General features: G+C 44.1%; 1 protein-coding gene across 1 annotated transcript; it reads right to left on the bottom strand.

Moving 5' to 3' along the window:
• Positions 1 to 8,320: 8,320 nt before the first annotated feature.
• On the bottom strand, positions 8,321 to 14,250 carry LOC133118206 (mitochondrial import receptor subunit TOM20 homolog). Its single transcript, XM_061228016.1, has 6 exons — positions 14,093 to 14,250; positions 13,858 to 14,014; positions 12,706 to 12,752; positions 12,061 to 12,142; positions 11,055 to 11,197; positions 8,321 to 9,167 (listed from the first exon to the last, which is right to left on the bottom strand). Exons 2-6 carry the CDS (start codon positions 13,976 to 13,978, stop codon positions 9,123 to 9,125), a joined length of 438 nt encoding a protein of 145 aa, XP_061084000.1. The 5' UTR covers positions 13,979 to 14,014; positions 14,093 to 14,250; the 3' UTR covers positions 8,321 to 9,122.
• Between the last annotated feature and the right edge of the window lie 856 nt (positions 14,251 to 15,106).

Below are 15,106 nucleotides of genomic sequence, written 5' to 3'. Positions count from 1 at the left end.
ATATGCAATCATAATTTAGATACAAGTCGTGTTAACCCTTCACTTGTTTCACTTTAATATTAGGCAATTTATATAATATTTATATAATATTTATATAATAGTATTGTACAGTGTGGTGGGTGATGGGAGTCTTTTTTAATTCAATTTTCTGACACCTGCCAAACATTGATAAACCATGCAGCTCCCCAGGCTAACCTTGGAGACAATGGGCTTCATGCAAAAATACCACTTGTACGAAAATATTTGTTCTTAAATCGTTGTAATAATTTGAGTAATTTGAGAACTTTTTTTGGACATTTTCTCATATTTAGACATTTTTCTTAGACAGGAATAAAAGTTAGGAGTGGTCCCGACCTGTCGTACGAATCATTTAAACAACTCATTCCATTCATTTTATACGGAGAGCCAGCACAGCTCACCTGGCTCTTCAGATCAAATACAAATAAAGATTCAGCAACTGCTTTGTTTATTTCATGCCTCAAATGTTTTCATGAACATATTTTAGTGGACTGTTTATGAGGAATAAGAGAATGTTTATCTACGGTCCGCCATATTGTTATGTTTTGCCGAAACCAATGGACTGCAGTCTACCCAATCAGCTATTGACTACTCGGTAGACTACGTCCCCTGTTCTTGTAAATCCCATTGGCCATCTATCCAATGGAAAGGACCGAATATATTGCATTATAACGGACATCTTGATTGAGGACAGTTTTCTGAAGTAAGAGGCATTTGCTTAATCTGGCGTGGCACACACTTCATATGAAAAAAAATACTAGAAATGTACGATAAGAATCCAAAAATGTTCTTAAATGAGGCCCAATGACTATTACTCCTACACACCATAGCTAGTCCTTGAAAGCCTGGGGCACTACAATGTACAGCATGATTGTGTTCAAGACATCTGCAGCATACCACTGCTTTTTATGGCAGACACACTGCATGAGTCATCTGGCATGAATGACATCGCACCCAACACCTAAATATACAGCAGTATAATTTCGGCGTTCTCATTCTCACAAATGATTGGCCCATTGTGTATAACTCCCAGCGCTGTTGTACACTGATGTAACCTTGGAACCGAATGGCTGCGTTAGATATTCCACCTGGTTACACAACAAACAGCGAATTGAAAGCGGCAGGGGCAGCTAACGAAGAAAAGCTGTTTACCGCAGATTGCGTCCAGTCGAGTCCACGGCGGGTTCAAACACAACGCGAAATCTCCCGCTGTGTTTCCGATCGCTCTTTTGTTAAATGTTGTCTTTGTTCCCGGGTGACTGTGTGCTGCTAGGCTCAGAACCGTCTCTTCAGAGAGAACAAACTCCCACAATGTGCACTGCGTCATGGCGCCAGAGCTCCCCCAAATGGACAAGAGCGGGAGTGCAGGCTCCTCGCTCCCCCGCCAGTCATCAGCGGATTGGAGAGAATTTGGCTGTAATCCTGAGGGTTAATCTGTACCTCCAGACCACAGCTGGGGCCTTTTACAGTCTTGCGAGACGCTGAGTGTACTGTACAGTTGAAACACTTTCCAAAATATCCAAGATTTAAATGATTCAGTTGAGGCTCCAGTTCCTCGGTTTCTCTGGCAACTGCTAGCGCCTCACCTTGAACTCAGTTGCTAGCGTATAAACATTGATGATTTCTTCTACTAACGTTTCAATCATTTCTGCTGTCTCAGGGAACACCCGGAAGATTTCACATCAGAAGCCTCCTAGCATCTGCTTGTCATAAGAGAAATGCATCTTAAACCTTTCCTGCTGTCATGCTGTGAACTGGCTCACACGCAATTCTGATATTTTCTCAGTCTCGGTTTCGTTCAGTCATTCATACAGGCATATGGACTGGTAAGCATAGCACAGGTCAGCGGTGAACCGCTACATCAGGTGACTATGACTCACTCTGTCATTACATCACTTCCTCATTAATGCATTCATTGCCATTCCACTGTTCCCTCGTGAATGCATTCATTGCCTTATCTCATGTTTCACTCATTAATACGGCGGTTTCAAGGCTCATTTCCTGGTTAGTTGTTGCATCTGAGAGGCAGCCAATAAGCTGCAGGGTGGCAGTGAGGTTTCATTGACTGTGGAAGTATGTGCCTACATACAGTGAGGTTACATTGGGTGTGGAGATGTTTGACTGTAGGAAGTGATATTTCATTGGCTGTGGAAGTATGTGGCTACAGACAGTGAGCTTTCATTGGCTGTGGAAGTATGTGGCTACAGACAGTGAGGCTTCATTGGGTGTGAAGATGTGTGACTGTAGGAAGTGAGATTGAATTGGCTGTGAGGAGTTTGATTGACGGCTGCACTGTCAGACTCTGAGGCCTGCAGTGGCCCTCTTGCAAAGTCCGGAGTGGTTCTGTGTGTTTGTGTGTGTGTAGCAGCAGGAGGGGGAACAGGACAGTATGGACCGGGCGGTCAGAGGTTTGGGTTTGGGAGCTGGTAGAGGAACAGCAGTGTCCATCTGACCCGAACACGGACCTCTTTCAGTGGGCACCCTGCAGATCCCCATCCCAGATCCCCAACTCAGCAGCTCCGCAAAGCGTCTCTCCCGGGAAGAGAGAAGAAAGAGAAAAACACGACAGAAGAAGCAGAGGAACGAGAGCATGACAATACCGTCTGCTGTTCTGGTTCCATTCTCTGGTCCCCGGTTCGGTTTTTACGGTTTATTCCTTTAGTAGCTTGTGTAATGGAAGCAAGTGCCCATCCAAGCATTTAGTGCAGGCGCTGGGTAAAAAATAAGTATACAGTATGCAACGTAAGGAAATAATACCTGTACGCTGCTGTAAATGCTCCCTGGTGATTACAGTGAGATAGACAATGTTTCGACCTGTTTTGTCTTCGTCAGGTGACACATGTATACTTTAATGAATACCACCAGGATATTCCTTTTGCAGAAAATACCTTCCAGTTCCATTGTCTGGCTGAAACACCGCCCCCTGACCACCCCCCCCCAAAAAACAAAAAAAGACTATGCCCTGTTTTGCCCCACACCCTCCTGTTCTTATTTCCCGCAGGATAACAGGCCCTACACCCCTCGCCTGTACGAGGACTCATTCATGCTATGGAGACTGTTCTTCTCCAAAAGCAGAGCGACACAGCAACGCACTCCGTGTGGGTGCCAGGGATGTTGCCATGGTGCCCTTACTGGCTCGAAACCATAGCAACCGTGCCTGTGGAATCCTGGCGGGCACCTACGATGAAGGCAGGGAGGCACAGAGCACGCGTCACCGTGCCAGTTCTACGGAAATATCGCACATTTCAGCGGGCAGTGTGAGCCGTGAATGCACTGCTGCAATCTAGGAACGTTGCACGCTAAAGATCCAAAATGGAGGCTCTGATATGCTAATTGTGCTATTGTAACAGGTTGGTTTCTGCAGGACATGTGTACGACAGACTAATGTGCTGGTAATTTGAAAACCCGTATGACTAATAACTGAATTTCCTTGTTTGATTGTGTGCACTGGGAAAAGACTCCTAGTCCTCTCTAATCTACTGTCAAAACAAAACAGCTGTCACATTGCAGACCACAGACAGAGATCTAATTCTGGAAGCCTTTGCAGTTTTTCACAACTGTTTATACACAGGAACAGGTCCTCTGGACATGATTAAAAGCTGAAGCTCATGTATAAAACAACAAATATTTTGCCAAAACTGTGAGCATATTATGAATTACACTCAAATTGCAGTTGAAGTCCACCTCAGCAGTATCGGTATAAAGTACGGTTTATTGTTAAAAGTATTTCAGGTGTAGAACTCTTTCAGCAATGACCAACTTCTTTTCCTGATTATTTTTACATAGCAAATGCAATGTTGTTTTGAACAACAGGCAATGCTCTCCTACTAAAACTATAATGAGGCCAGTTGAATGAATATACTTTGAAATCTATCCCAAAGCTATGCCAGAGAATCTGTGTTGTCCTCTTAATCATTGCTGTATTTGCCTGGGGGCTCTTGTTATTGCTTAATGTGAGGTAAAATAATGAGAGCTCTTGATAGACAGCAGGCCTTGGTGACTGCTGTACTCGCTGATGACAGACAGTAAGGCAGATTAATAATCTGTGCTTGTACACGTACACACAGACACACACACATGCGCACACACACACACACACACACATGCACACACATACAGACACACATGCGCACACACAGACACACACACACATGCACACACATACACACACATGCACACACACACACACACACACACACACACATGCACACACATACAGACACACATGCACGCACAAACACACACAATAGCGTGGGGTAATGGGGACAGTTATATATTTAATATGGCATACATAGAAAATGAGACCTTTGGTGAAATGTAGACAGGAATGTATGGATAGGATTTTCTTCCTCTTCTGTTAAAGTATGACCTCAGAAGTATAGGAATCAAGGACAAAGCAGGGACGGTCAGCTGTCACAGGCATTTGTTTTTAAACACCAGGTCACGTCTTTCCATATGGCTAATGAGGGCTCAGTGACTAACGCAACAGCTGCCTGGAGGGAAGCTCTATCCCAGATAGTGCCACCTGCATCTGTGTCCCAGTTGCTGCTATGCTAATGCTATGCTAACGCTAAGCTAATGCTAAGATAAGGCAAGCTAATGATAAGCTAATGCTAAGCTAGTGTATGACTTGTCACTAAGGCTCACTGATTCTCTCCACTCTGTCCAGAGCCCGGCCCTCTATCTCTGCCAGGCTTTGAGAAAAGCAGTCGTGGGGGGAGGGGGGAGGTGTCACCAGGGCACTAAATAAACAGGCAGGTGACCACTGCAGTCCTGTCCCCTATCTCAGAGATAACTCAGCCTGTACCACTGACAGGGCCAAGCGTGTGGTAAACACCGTAACTTAAAGCTGTTGCTCTCCAGGCCGAATGCAAAAAACAGGAGACGTAAACACAAACAACCCTTCAGATCCCAATTTCAACACACATTAGTTGTTTTAAAATCATTCCCTGAAATGTTTAAAAAGAAAATGTGAATAATCTTCATTCTTTGTAAAAGGAATGTGCCAGTTAGCAATGATTTGTAAGTTCCAGGTCTTGTTCAAGACGCATTTTAATCTGAGAGGCCTGGAAAAATAAGGGTCCAGTCAAACTGCCACACAGCGTGTTTTTGAGCCAAAGCAAGCAGCACAGCCTCCTGTGTGTGGAACTGCTGATGGTCCCATTCCTCCGAACACTGAGAGCAGAGGGCTGTCTGAGGGCCAGGAGCTGGCTTTATTTATTTCCAGAGGAATGAGTCTACATGCTGAGCTTGTCTCCTGTGCGCTGCCTTGGCCAAAACCCCGGGTTAGTAACAACGCCCGAGACCCCAGAAAACATTCATCAGTGGGCCTCCACGCGCTCCTGAGATCTGCTGCGGCCCGTGACCGCCGCTCCTGTGTGTGAACGAGACGCACGAGACTCCCACTCCCTGTGATTACTACCACATGCCAGACTCACCCCGTCTGCCAGAAAGTCTGTGGAACTTGTTTAAATTTACAATACAGTAAGGTACCGCCTGGAGAAAGTGCTTCCAGATGTCAAACCTAACGCAGTACCTGAAAATAAAACTACAAACCTGACTGCTGGTTCTGCTAGGTGTGGCCTTCAAATAAACAAACAAACAAACACATTTTAAAAGCTTATTTACTGGACGCAGCATTACTTTTGACATAAAAAAACACATTTAATGATCGATAATGGTAATAGTGCTTTCACAGAAATGGAGGCACATTTTTGTACTTCAAGGATCACATTTCCCAAATGTACCCTCAAAGTACAGTACTGTTCTCCTTGGGGATAAATGAGTATGTTTTCCAAGGAAAAGGTACAAATTAATTATATATTGCTAGAGGTACAATTTTATGCACCCATAACAGGGAAAGGCAATGAGGGCCATATCTGTTTCTGGATTTCAGACCAACTTTTACTCTCAATTATTTAATTAGCCCAATTATTTCAGTGATCTGTCATTTTTAGCTCCATTCTGTGATATAAAGAGCAGGTGATTAATGTTTTCTTGTAGCATTTTATCGTGGTATAATTTGAACATGATGCATATGGCTAATTAGCTGATTGAGCCAGGGTAACTGGTGGCAGCAAACTCCTGCACACACTCTGGCCCTCCAGATCTGGACCCATCCCTGACCGATAGGGCACCACCCCAGCATCAAGAATTCGTACCTGTTTAGACTGTTTAGGTTCCATACCTTTTGCCAAGATGCATACTCCTTTTTAGTTAAAACATTGTGGTGTTCTGGTCATTCTGGAATGACGTGAGGGCATTTCTCTAGCATGGTTTTGGTATACTTGTACCCCGATACACCCTGATCTTCTCAACATGTGAAAGCATTTTTCCTGAGTGATTTTTCAAGGCGGCAGCTCCCCCATCCACAGAACACGAGGAGCTTAATGGGTGGAGGACGTCAACACATCCTTATGTAAAGTTACCCACTCTAATCCCAGCTGAGCATTTCATTTGCAGCAGTGTTGATTAACTTTATCCTGGGAGAGTGGTGTCAGTTTTCTGGAAGAATCCTATGCTGGTAGCCCCTGTGCCATGACACATACAAGCTACTGTCATGCCCTACTGCCCTCATGCTCTACTGACATTCAGTGTTTCCATTTTGTTCACTGCCTGATAATCTGGTGTCCTCCAGTTCTGAAACATTTTCCATATATCACTACTGCCATCTGGTGGTCATGTGGCACACATGCAGATTCTTTTTATAATAATACAATGTATTCGTGATGTTGCAGATGTCTTGAATTGGGTTTTGTTATTTATGTCTTGGATGTAATATATGTCTTGAATGTAACATTCCTCCTCGGGAGAAAATTCCCACAGATATTGACAATAAAGTCCAAAAAATCTAATAAAAATCTTGAGGGTGGCACAGTGGTGCGGTGAATAATTCCGCACAGTAAGAAGGTACTGAGTTTAATACCGATAGGCCTTTCTGTGTGGAGTTTGCATGTTCTCTCCATACATTCTGGCTTCCCACAGTCCAAAAGCAGGCAGTAGGCCAATTGAAGGCTCTATAGGTACGAGTGTGTGAGTGAATGGTGTGTCAGCCCTTGTGACGGACTGATGATTTGGCCAGGGTGTATTCCTGCCTCTCACCTATTGCATGCTGGGATTGGCTCCCCTGTAACCCTGACCAAGCATGGACATTGCCAGATTTTGTGGGTTGGGTTTTCATAGTAGCCAATGCGGGTGTGAGCGTGATGAATTCACCCAGGAATGTGAAAAGACACACATTGTCGTACACTTGGCAGCGGAGTGGAGCAGGGCAGAGTCGAACCCTTTTATTTCGTATACTTCGATAATGGGACATTGGAGGGAGTCCACAAAGATCGGTTTCTGGGTCATGGACTGGAGGAGTGTGGTAGGGGAGTTCTGAATAATGGGACGCACCCCATTACGTCAAAAATCTCATTCATAAAGGTCACATAGTCAGGTGACTGCTACAGTCCAATCAGGAGTCTCAAATCTGGCCCTCAAATACAAATCTGGCTCAGGTTTTCTTTCGTGCCAGATAATTAACTGAACAATTAGTGTGGCTGATTGGCCAGACTGTCTCCACACCTCCAGTCTATACTCCACACCCGACACCCCGGTAAAGGGAGGGTGGAAAGCCAGTTGTTCTCGGCCCTCGAGGACCGTAATTTGAGGAACAGGGGTCAACAGTGACCCCCGGAGGATTCAAATGTCAATGCACCTTGAATAGACATTTTGGGTCAAGTGCCTTAGTTGAACTGGCGTCCTTAATGATTACATTAGTTATTTATCTGACGCTTTTATCCAAAGTGACTTACAGTTACGTAGGGCACAATCCCCACTCGAGTAATGTGGGGACTATTCCCGGATTACCGTATACGGTATGCAGTAATATCAGTGGCCACACATTCACAGTGCCAAGCATGGGTCTCAAAAGGGCTTTGGTCCTCATGTCGCCCGTCAATAAAGCAGTCCAACGCCTAGAAGTCAGACTAGATGCTGAAAGCTTTCTTATACCTGCACTAAGGAAGTGATTGAACCTGACTAATCAGAAACAGCTGAGAATCCAACTGTCCAATTACTTTAGGTCCCCTGAAATGGGCAACTATGTATAAGGCAATTCCTACACAGATCATCTGATATGGACATAAATATCCTCAAATTAAGGTTGACAGTCTGCAGGAACATATTAGTTTAATTCCAAATCCAATGTGCTGAATTGGAGGCAAAAGAACAAATGCTTACAGACCTCACTGTATGCACCAACTGCTTACCCTTATAACTGAACCTCAAAGCCATGGAGAAGAACAGACTTGTACCCTACTTCAGCAGTTTTATACATTTTATTTTAATGTTACAGAGAAGAGACTGTCAATGTCAGAATTAAGAAAGAAGTGTGAATTAAAATGCATAAAAATACTCAAACAAAATATTTTCCTCTGTAAATGTGACTGTTTGATGTATAGTGAGTTTAAGAATGCATAGAGCAGGCTGAAAGGAAGTTGTTTTTCATTGGCTCGTCACGGTCCTTGGATTCGGACACAAGCCGCGTGTTGAACGCTGAACTCCCCCACACATCCCTTTACCAGAGCACCAACGGCAACTTTTCCCATGAAAACAAACTAGTGTTAACCTTTACAACAGAACACTGACATTTCATTTGCATATTGCACTGTTGGCTACACTTGTTGTGTACACATTACAAAACAGTATAGAGGAATAAATGCATTTTTTAAACTTTATTTTAACTTTAATTGCGAGATTTGTCCAAATATGGGCAAGGTGAGAAATTCATTTGGACAGGTGCACGAGTTTGTAGTATTCTTTCCACCTTATCTGCAAGCAGACTTTCACATTTGACTTGCCCACTAGACCCACTGACATTCCAGGACAGAATCATCCAGGATTCAAGGACACAACGTCATCGACATAACCACAGAAGAAGAATGAAGCTGGACTAAAACAGTTGGGCGAGTGCACGGGAAAAAAAACAACAACTGGCTTGTGGAAATGGAAGTCCAGTCTTTTTTGGCGTTCGATGCCTGGAGTCCATGGGGCCTTGGGTTTGGGGAGAGGTGCGGTCTGTGGAGGGCAAAGGTCGGCGGCCAATGGGGAGCCCCGCCCTCTTATTCAATGTCATCTTCAGCCAAGCTCTGGGCACTGACGATCCGCTGCAGAGTCAGAGAGGGAAGGACGCATTAGGTAGGATTTTTTACAGAGTGGTGACTGGAATATCTTGCCAGGACATGTAGTAGAGGCAGAACACAGTGATACAGTGCTAGATACGATTTAGCTTTTAGGCAAACTAAGCACAAGGAAAAGGCGAGCATTGCTGGACTGAATTGCCTGTTCCCGTTAGTTATGTTATGCATGATAAGCACAATATATTCACACCGTATGAGTGCAGACTTAATGGATATAATATACACCCCAAGAACAGAGACCTTCAACATGCAGGAAGAACAGCCTACTGCTGGGGACACTTTCACAATTCCACAAAATCCTAATGCAATATCCAAGAGGCAGAGTCTCAGAGCCCCTGGAACAAGACCCTGAACGGTAGACAACCCCAGGTCTGTTTCAGCAGCACAGCCTCTTCCAGACAATACCATCAGCAAACAGAGGGGATTCACAATAATACTCTATCAATCCACGTATTATTAGTATTAGTGCACGTCACCAATTTAATGCCGAAATACGGTATTGTCCTATCGAATGTCCCATTTCCCCTCCACAGAATCAAAGAAATTGGTGCCTAATAAACTATCAGACAGAGACTGCATATTTGATGCTTTCTGTGCTCTGTAGACTCATCTCAGTGGTATCGGGAAACAAGCCCAGAATGACTTCCTCTATCCTACTAGAACAGATAAAAAATAAAAAAAATAAAAAAATTTGCATGAAGCAGGACAGTGAAGCCCATAAAGAACTGTGAAACTGTATCAACGATGACATCATGACATTAATCTCCATGGTGATGGGATTATCTCTGAGGTCATCAAATGCAAGTCACCAGACATCATGACAGATTCCAGAAACATCTGTTCACCAATTTCCCAAAGTATAATAAAATTGAATAATGGTGTATCTTTTAAGAAAGTAATCAGAAGATGAGCCACCATCTGTTCTACCCATCAATGTTGCGTAAGGGCTTTTGAGGTACACAGGAAAAGCTCTTTAATCCTCCAAAACACGCCAGCCTACATTCAGCAGACCAGTACCGCCTGATGTTTTCAGGGAGTTTAACCTTGCCACTCGGTACAATTCTGACAACTCGCCAAATTGGAAGGGTATGAATGATGAATGAATGATATGAATGATACTAGTTTTAGGGATACAAGAATTAACAATGACCCAAGTACCACTCATTGACCAAGTGACCATGGCCAGTCAGTGACAAGCTAGGGTGTTCCCCAGATTTCCAAGTTGCCAGGCAGGCTAGAAAAGTAGCAAGCTAGGGGTGTTGGCAGTGGGAAGACAAACTGTTCTGTTGGCATAATTCCTGGAACTATTAGCAAACCTTAATACCGGTCAAAAAGTCAAACAGCGGTGTGTAGTCGGTGAATTAGCATGTCGAACTCCTGGCTAACCTGCCACTGGAAAGAACCTTGAACAGCTGAGCCATGGTAACAGCATGGCCACTTCTGGCTAGCACAGCTAGCGTGCGGCTAGCGTTCGGAGCACCAGGCTAGCACAGCTAGCATGCGGCTAGTGCTCAGAGTGCCGGGCTAGCACAGCTAGCGTGCGGCTAGCGCTCGGAGCCCCGGGCTAGCACAGCTAGCATGTGGCTAGCACTCAGAGCCCCGGGCTAGCACAGCTAGCGTGCGGCTAGCGCTCGGAGCCCCGGGCTAGCACAGCTAGCATGCGGCTAGCGCTCAGAGCCGGGGCTAGCACAGCTAGCGTGCGGCTAGCGCTCGGAGCCCCGGGCTAGCACAGCTAGCATGTGGCTAGCGCTCAGAGCCCCGGGCTAGCACAGCTAGTGTGTGGCTAGCGCTCAGAGCCCCGGGCTAGCACAGCTAGCGTGCGGCTAGGGCTCGGAGCCCTGGGCTCAGACTCACCTGGCTGATGGTGGGGAGCTTGGTCAGAAGCATCTGGAACACGGGCGCTGGGAGGGTCTGCTGCAGCACCTGCAGCAGCTGCTGGGGCTGGCCACACACCGCGATGGCGTTGGTCAGGTGGTCCACGCCCTTCGCGTAGTCGCCTGGGGAGGAAGAGAGAGGGCAAGAGCGAGTCCAGCGGCCATCGAAGGAGCCGTTCAAATCATCGTGCATTTTCAGAACTAAGATTACATGGGAATTACATCTGAAAATAAAAATTATTCTTTTTTGATTGAGTGAGAAAATATAATTAAGCAACATATAGAATCATTCTGCATGGACAGAAAAGAAACTCTGACACAAAATAATGCACAGAAACATACAAGTGGAAAATAAAAAAATGATTGTCCCAAGAAATAAATCGGCAAAGAGCCACCTCCAAAAGGCCTTTCACTTTGGATTATTCCAGGCTTGTTTTTGCATACTTCCTTGTCCCAGAAACTACGATCAGCAACTGGGGGGTTTATAAGAATGCACATACAAGTAATATACAAAACTCAAGATCTGCCAAGGGACCCATGACCCAATACCATTGTGGTGCACCTACACAGCTTGTGTTGAAAGACTCAAAACCCACCCGTGGTCTGAAGATGCATCTCACACTTCTCCTTTGCAGGATTACCCAAAATCTAAAATCACTCGCATGCGTCACATGTATCTTCACCTTCTAACCCTTTCATGTTGCAATCATATCTCCATCTTGATATTGTAGTTCCAATTTCTCATGTAATCATGTCTAACTTCTAGCCTAGCTTATGACATGGCAGAACTTGGCTTGGCCTATATTTAGGACGTGAACAAGACGTGATGTTCATGGCTATGGATAACAGACACTCTGCGAGCTGTACCTTATCGGACCCGTGTTCTGTATGGCCTTCAGTATGCACCAACTGTACGTCGGTTGGGATAAAAGTGTCTGCCAAATAACCGTGTGACATGGCGCCTGAGAGGCAGGACCGTTTCTCACCCTGTGCCAACAGCTCCTCTCCCAGCTGAATCTCCTCCAGGAAGAACTTCTGCACGGCCTCCGCATCCTTCAGGTCTGGCAGCTGAAACCCAAAAAACAACGAGCTCTGCATCTTTTCAACATGTCCCTTTCACCACTTCACCACTTCCACAAGCCACTCAAAGATGTATGCGTTCGTTTGTGTTTTTGGAAAACCGTTTAAAACATGAACATAATAGAAAGAAGTGGTTGTCTAATTTTAGGCAGAAGTAGGTTTTCCTGGTGGCTTCCTGACCAGGCTTCAGAGAACAGGGTTAGAAGAAGCCAGCTATGAACTGGACATGCCACAGCCACATGCAGGGAGAGATGAACTCTGAGGCGCTCTGCTCATTTTAGACACTGGGAGGCTTTCTGTTCAGCACCGATGCTGTGCTGCTCCAGTCAGAACTAAAGCAGCCTTGGGTTAAGAGCAAGGACCACTCATCTATCAAGTCATGACTCAGCAGTGCAAACACATACTTAAACCAAAGAAGAAAAACATTCATGTAATCTCAGTACAGGAACAGCTGACAACCTAACATAAATGCAGTAATGAAATAAGTTATGGAAAGAACAAACATCTCAAATTTAAGCCACCACTAAAGAATGGCACATTTTTTGACCTACCTTAGCCAATCCAGATTTCTCCTGCACTGTCCTCTGTTTTCTCCTCCCTGGTGAGTGAGAAATGAGAAAATATTGAGACACAAGTACACACCTTCCTCCATGACACCTCCAGTATACAAGCTACTTAAAAAACCTCACCAGTGAGTAAATAATTGGGTTTTAAATAAAATGGAATTATGATTTACATTTTTCGTGTGAGGTTGATATTATGCCTAGGCATAAAATAGAACCAGTATAAAATAAATGGGGATCCCATCTCTCTTCAACTGTAGATATTTTTTTTATGTTTAGTAAATGTTTTGTGCAAGTTAATTATCCCTTTAAAGTTGACACGAATCCATACAAAACAACACGAACAATACAAACACCAACAACACAATATTTCCATTGGTTACAGTCATAGGCCTGGATTTGGCCAGCATCAGACTACGAGTATTTCAAGTTAAGAATGATTGAGCCCTTCTTTATCGAACATAATACAAGCGTAATAATTACAATTTCCATGATGTTGCAATTTAAAAAATAATTTTAAATAATGCATTTGCATTAGAAGCATCTAGCCAAGAACCATCCATGCTTGTTATAATTTCTAGGTTGCAATATGGTTGAGAAAAATTAATTAATAAAAATCTCAAGCGAGCATAAACAATGAGTCCTCAAGACTGAGTTCAGAAACAACCACATTGGATTGCCTGAAGGCAAACACCTGTCTATCAAGTATGTACGGTAATGGAATTCTTGTGGACAGCCAACAACCAATTTTACTTATTCTTTAAATTTGCTCAAACAGAACGCTATAGTCATGTCTTTACGGGAAAGAAGACAAGCACGCTGGCTACAGTAACTGAATGTACACGTGAGTGAAATGTCCTTCCCAGTTAAGACAGGTACGTGACCCTTTCGCATATAAATCGAATTGACGTTACCCTCGTCTGAAATAAAATGGCTAGCTAGATAACAGATTACTCAATCTCCGTATCGAGCCATTTCGTAGCTAAGGTTATCTACATCAGACGACTAACAGTTATCTGTGTAGAAAGTAAACGAACAACATTGCGCGGTTCCATACTCGGATAAAGATACAACGGCCTTGCTAGAAAATAAAGATCCTCGTTTTGAGCAGCAATCCCAGCACACGCCAGCCACACTTACGTTCCAGGAGCCTTTTTTTGAAGTTTGGATCACTCCTGCGCTTCCTGTCGAAGTAAATGCAGTAGCCGATGAACAGAGCTCCGCAGACCCCGGCAGCAATCGCGCTCGTTTTGCCGCCCATTGTTTGCAGGAAGCGTCAAAGTGCCTATCTATGGCCCTGAAATCAGAAGGCAATTTACAAATATTCCGAGGAAATGCACCGCATTAATTTATAAAAGATTTGAGATTCCATTACCGTGCTCTGGCCAGTCTAAGCACCAAGCCTGGTCACATTCCTTCCGTTTGCGATAAGGAAGGACCCATTTTACTTCTGGCGATTGTGCTGCCCCAACAGGTCGCCTGATTGATAATACTACATAAACACAGTGCTTAGGGATATACTGCTTTTTATTTTCGTAAAACTATGCGAGTATATCTTAATATATCCTCAAACGCACTCTAAATGAATATGAATATATTACAACTCGAGTTTTTGTTCCAATATTTAAAGGGAGTATGGTAGCTGACATTTTGCATTGACGTCAGTGCGCAGTCGCTGTTGAGGTACAAAATGAATAGAAATAAAACACGCCAGATACTTTCCGAAAATATCTGATTGGACAGTATTGAGTCCACTGTGGAACAAGTCTATAATTGGCCAAGCATACACTGGAACACAGTAAGACTTGAGGTAAAGGTGCCAATAAGCGGATCTGAAGCAAAATAATGTTTGTAAAGTAATGGTGGCGAAATTGCAGGGAAGGAGAGAATAAGGACAGTCGTTAATTTAATATTATAGTGAGCGCAGCAGCATCCATGGAAGAGCAGGGCCAGGGAGAATGACAGAAAGGAAGAAACACAAGACCACGAATAGGGCATAGTGGATTGAACAAAACACTTTTAATGGTAGGGAAGCACAGCACATGAAGAGGTGAATTCTGTCAGGCGGAAGTAGCAGCAGTGGAGAATGCGATAGAGAGAGACTAAAAGGAATCTGAGAGAAAGGGTATAAATTAAATTAACGGCAATATTTTATTACGAGGAAGTCCATCACATGGGGTTGCTAATGCACTTTTTTTAAGGAAACTGGATTAACCTGGATTAATACAATTTAGATTAGAGTGAGTATCCGGTTCATATTGTGGCTCAGTAGGTGGCGGTAATGCACCTCTTATGTTGGTTAACAACCGTTAAACTCCAAAAGAAGAAGAGTCCAGCCTGGATTTCTTATAGAGTGCTGGAGTGTGTAGCATTGAAATGTAATATAACA

The sequence above is a fragment of the Conger conger genome, chromosome 18 (assembly GCF_963514075.1).
Source record: "Conger conger chromosome 18, fConCon1.1, whole genome shotgun sequence".
In the NCBI taxonomy this organism is placed as follows: Eukaryota; Metazoa; Chordata; class Actinopteri; order Anguilliformes; family Congridae; genus Conger; species Conger conger.
Note: the sequence above shows the minus strand (reverse complement) of the source record. Positions and strands in the feature narration are given on the sequence as shown.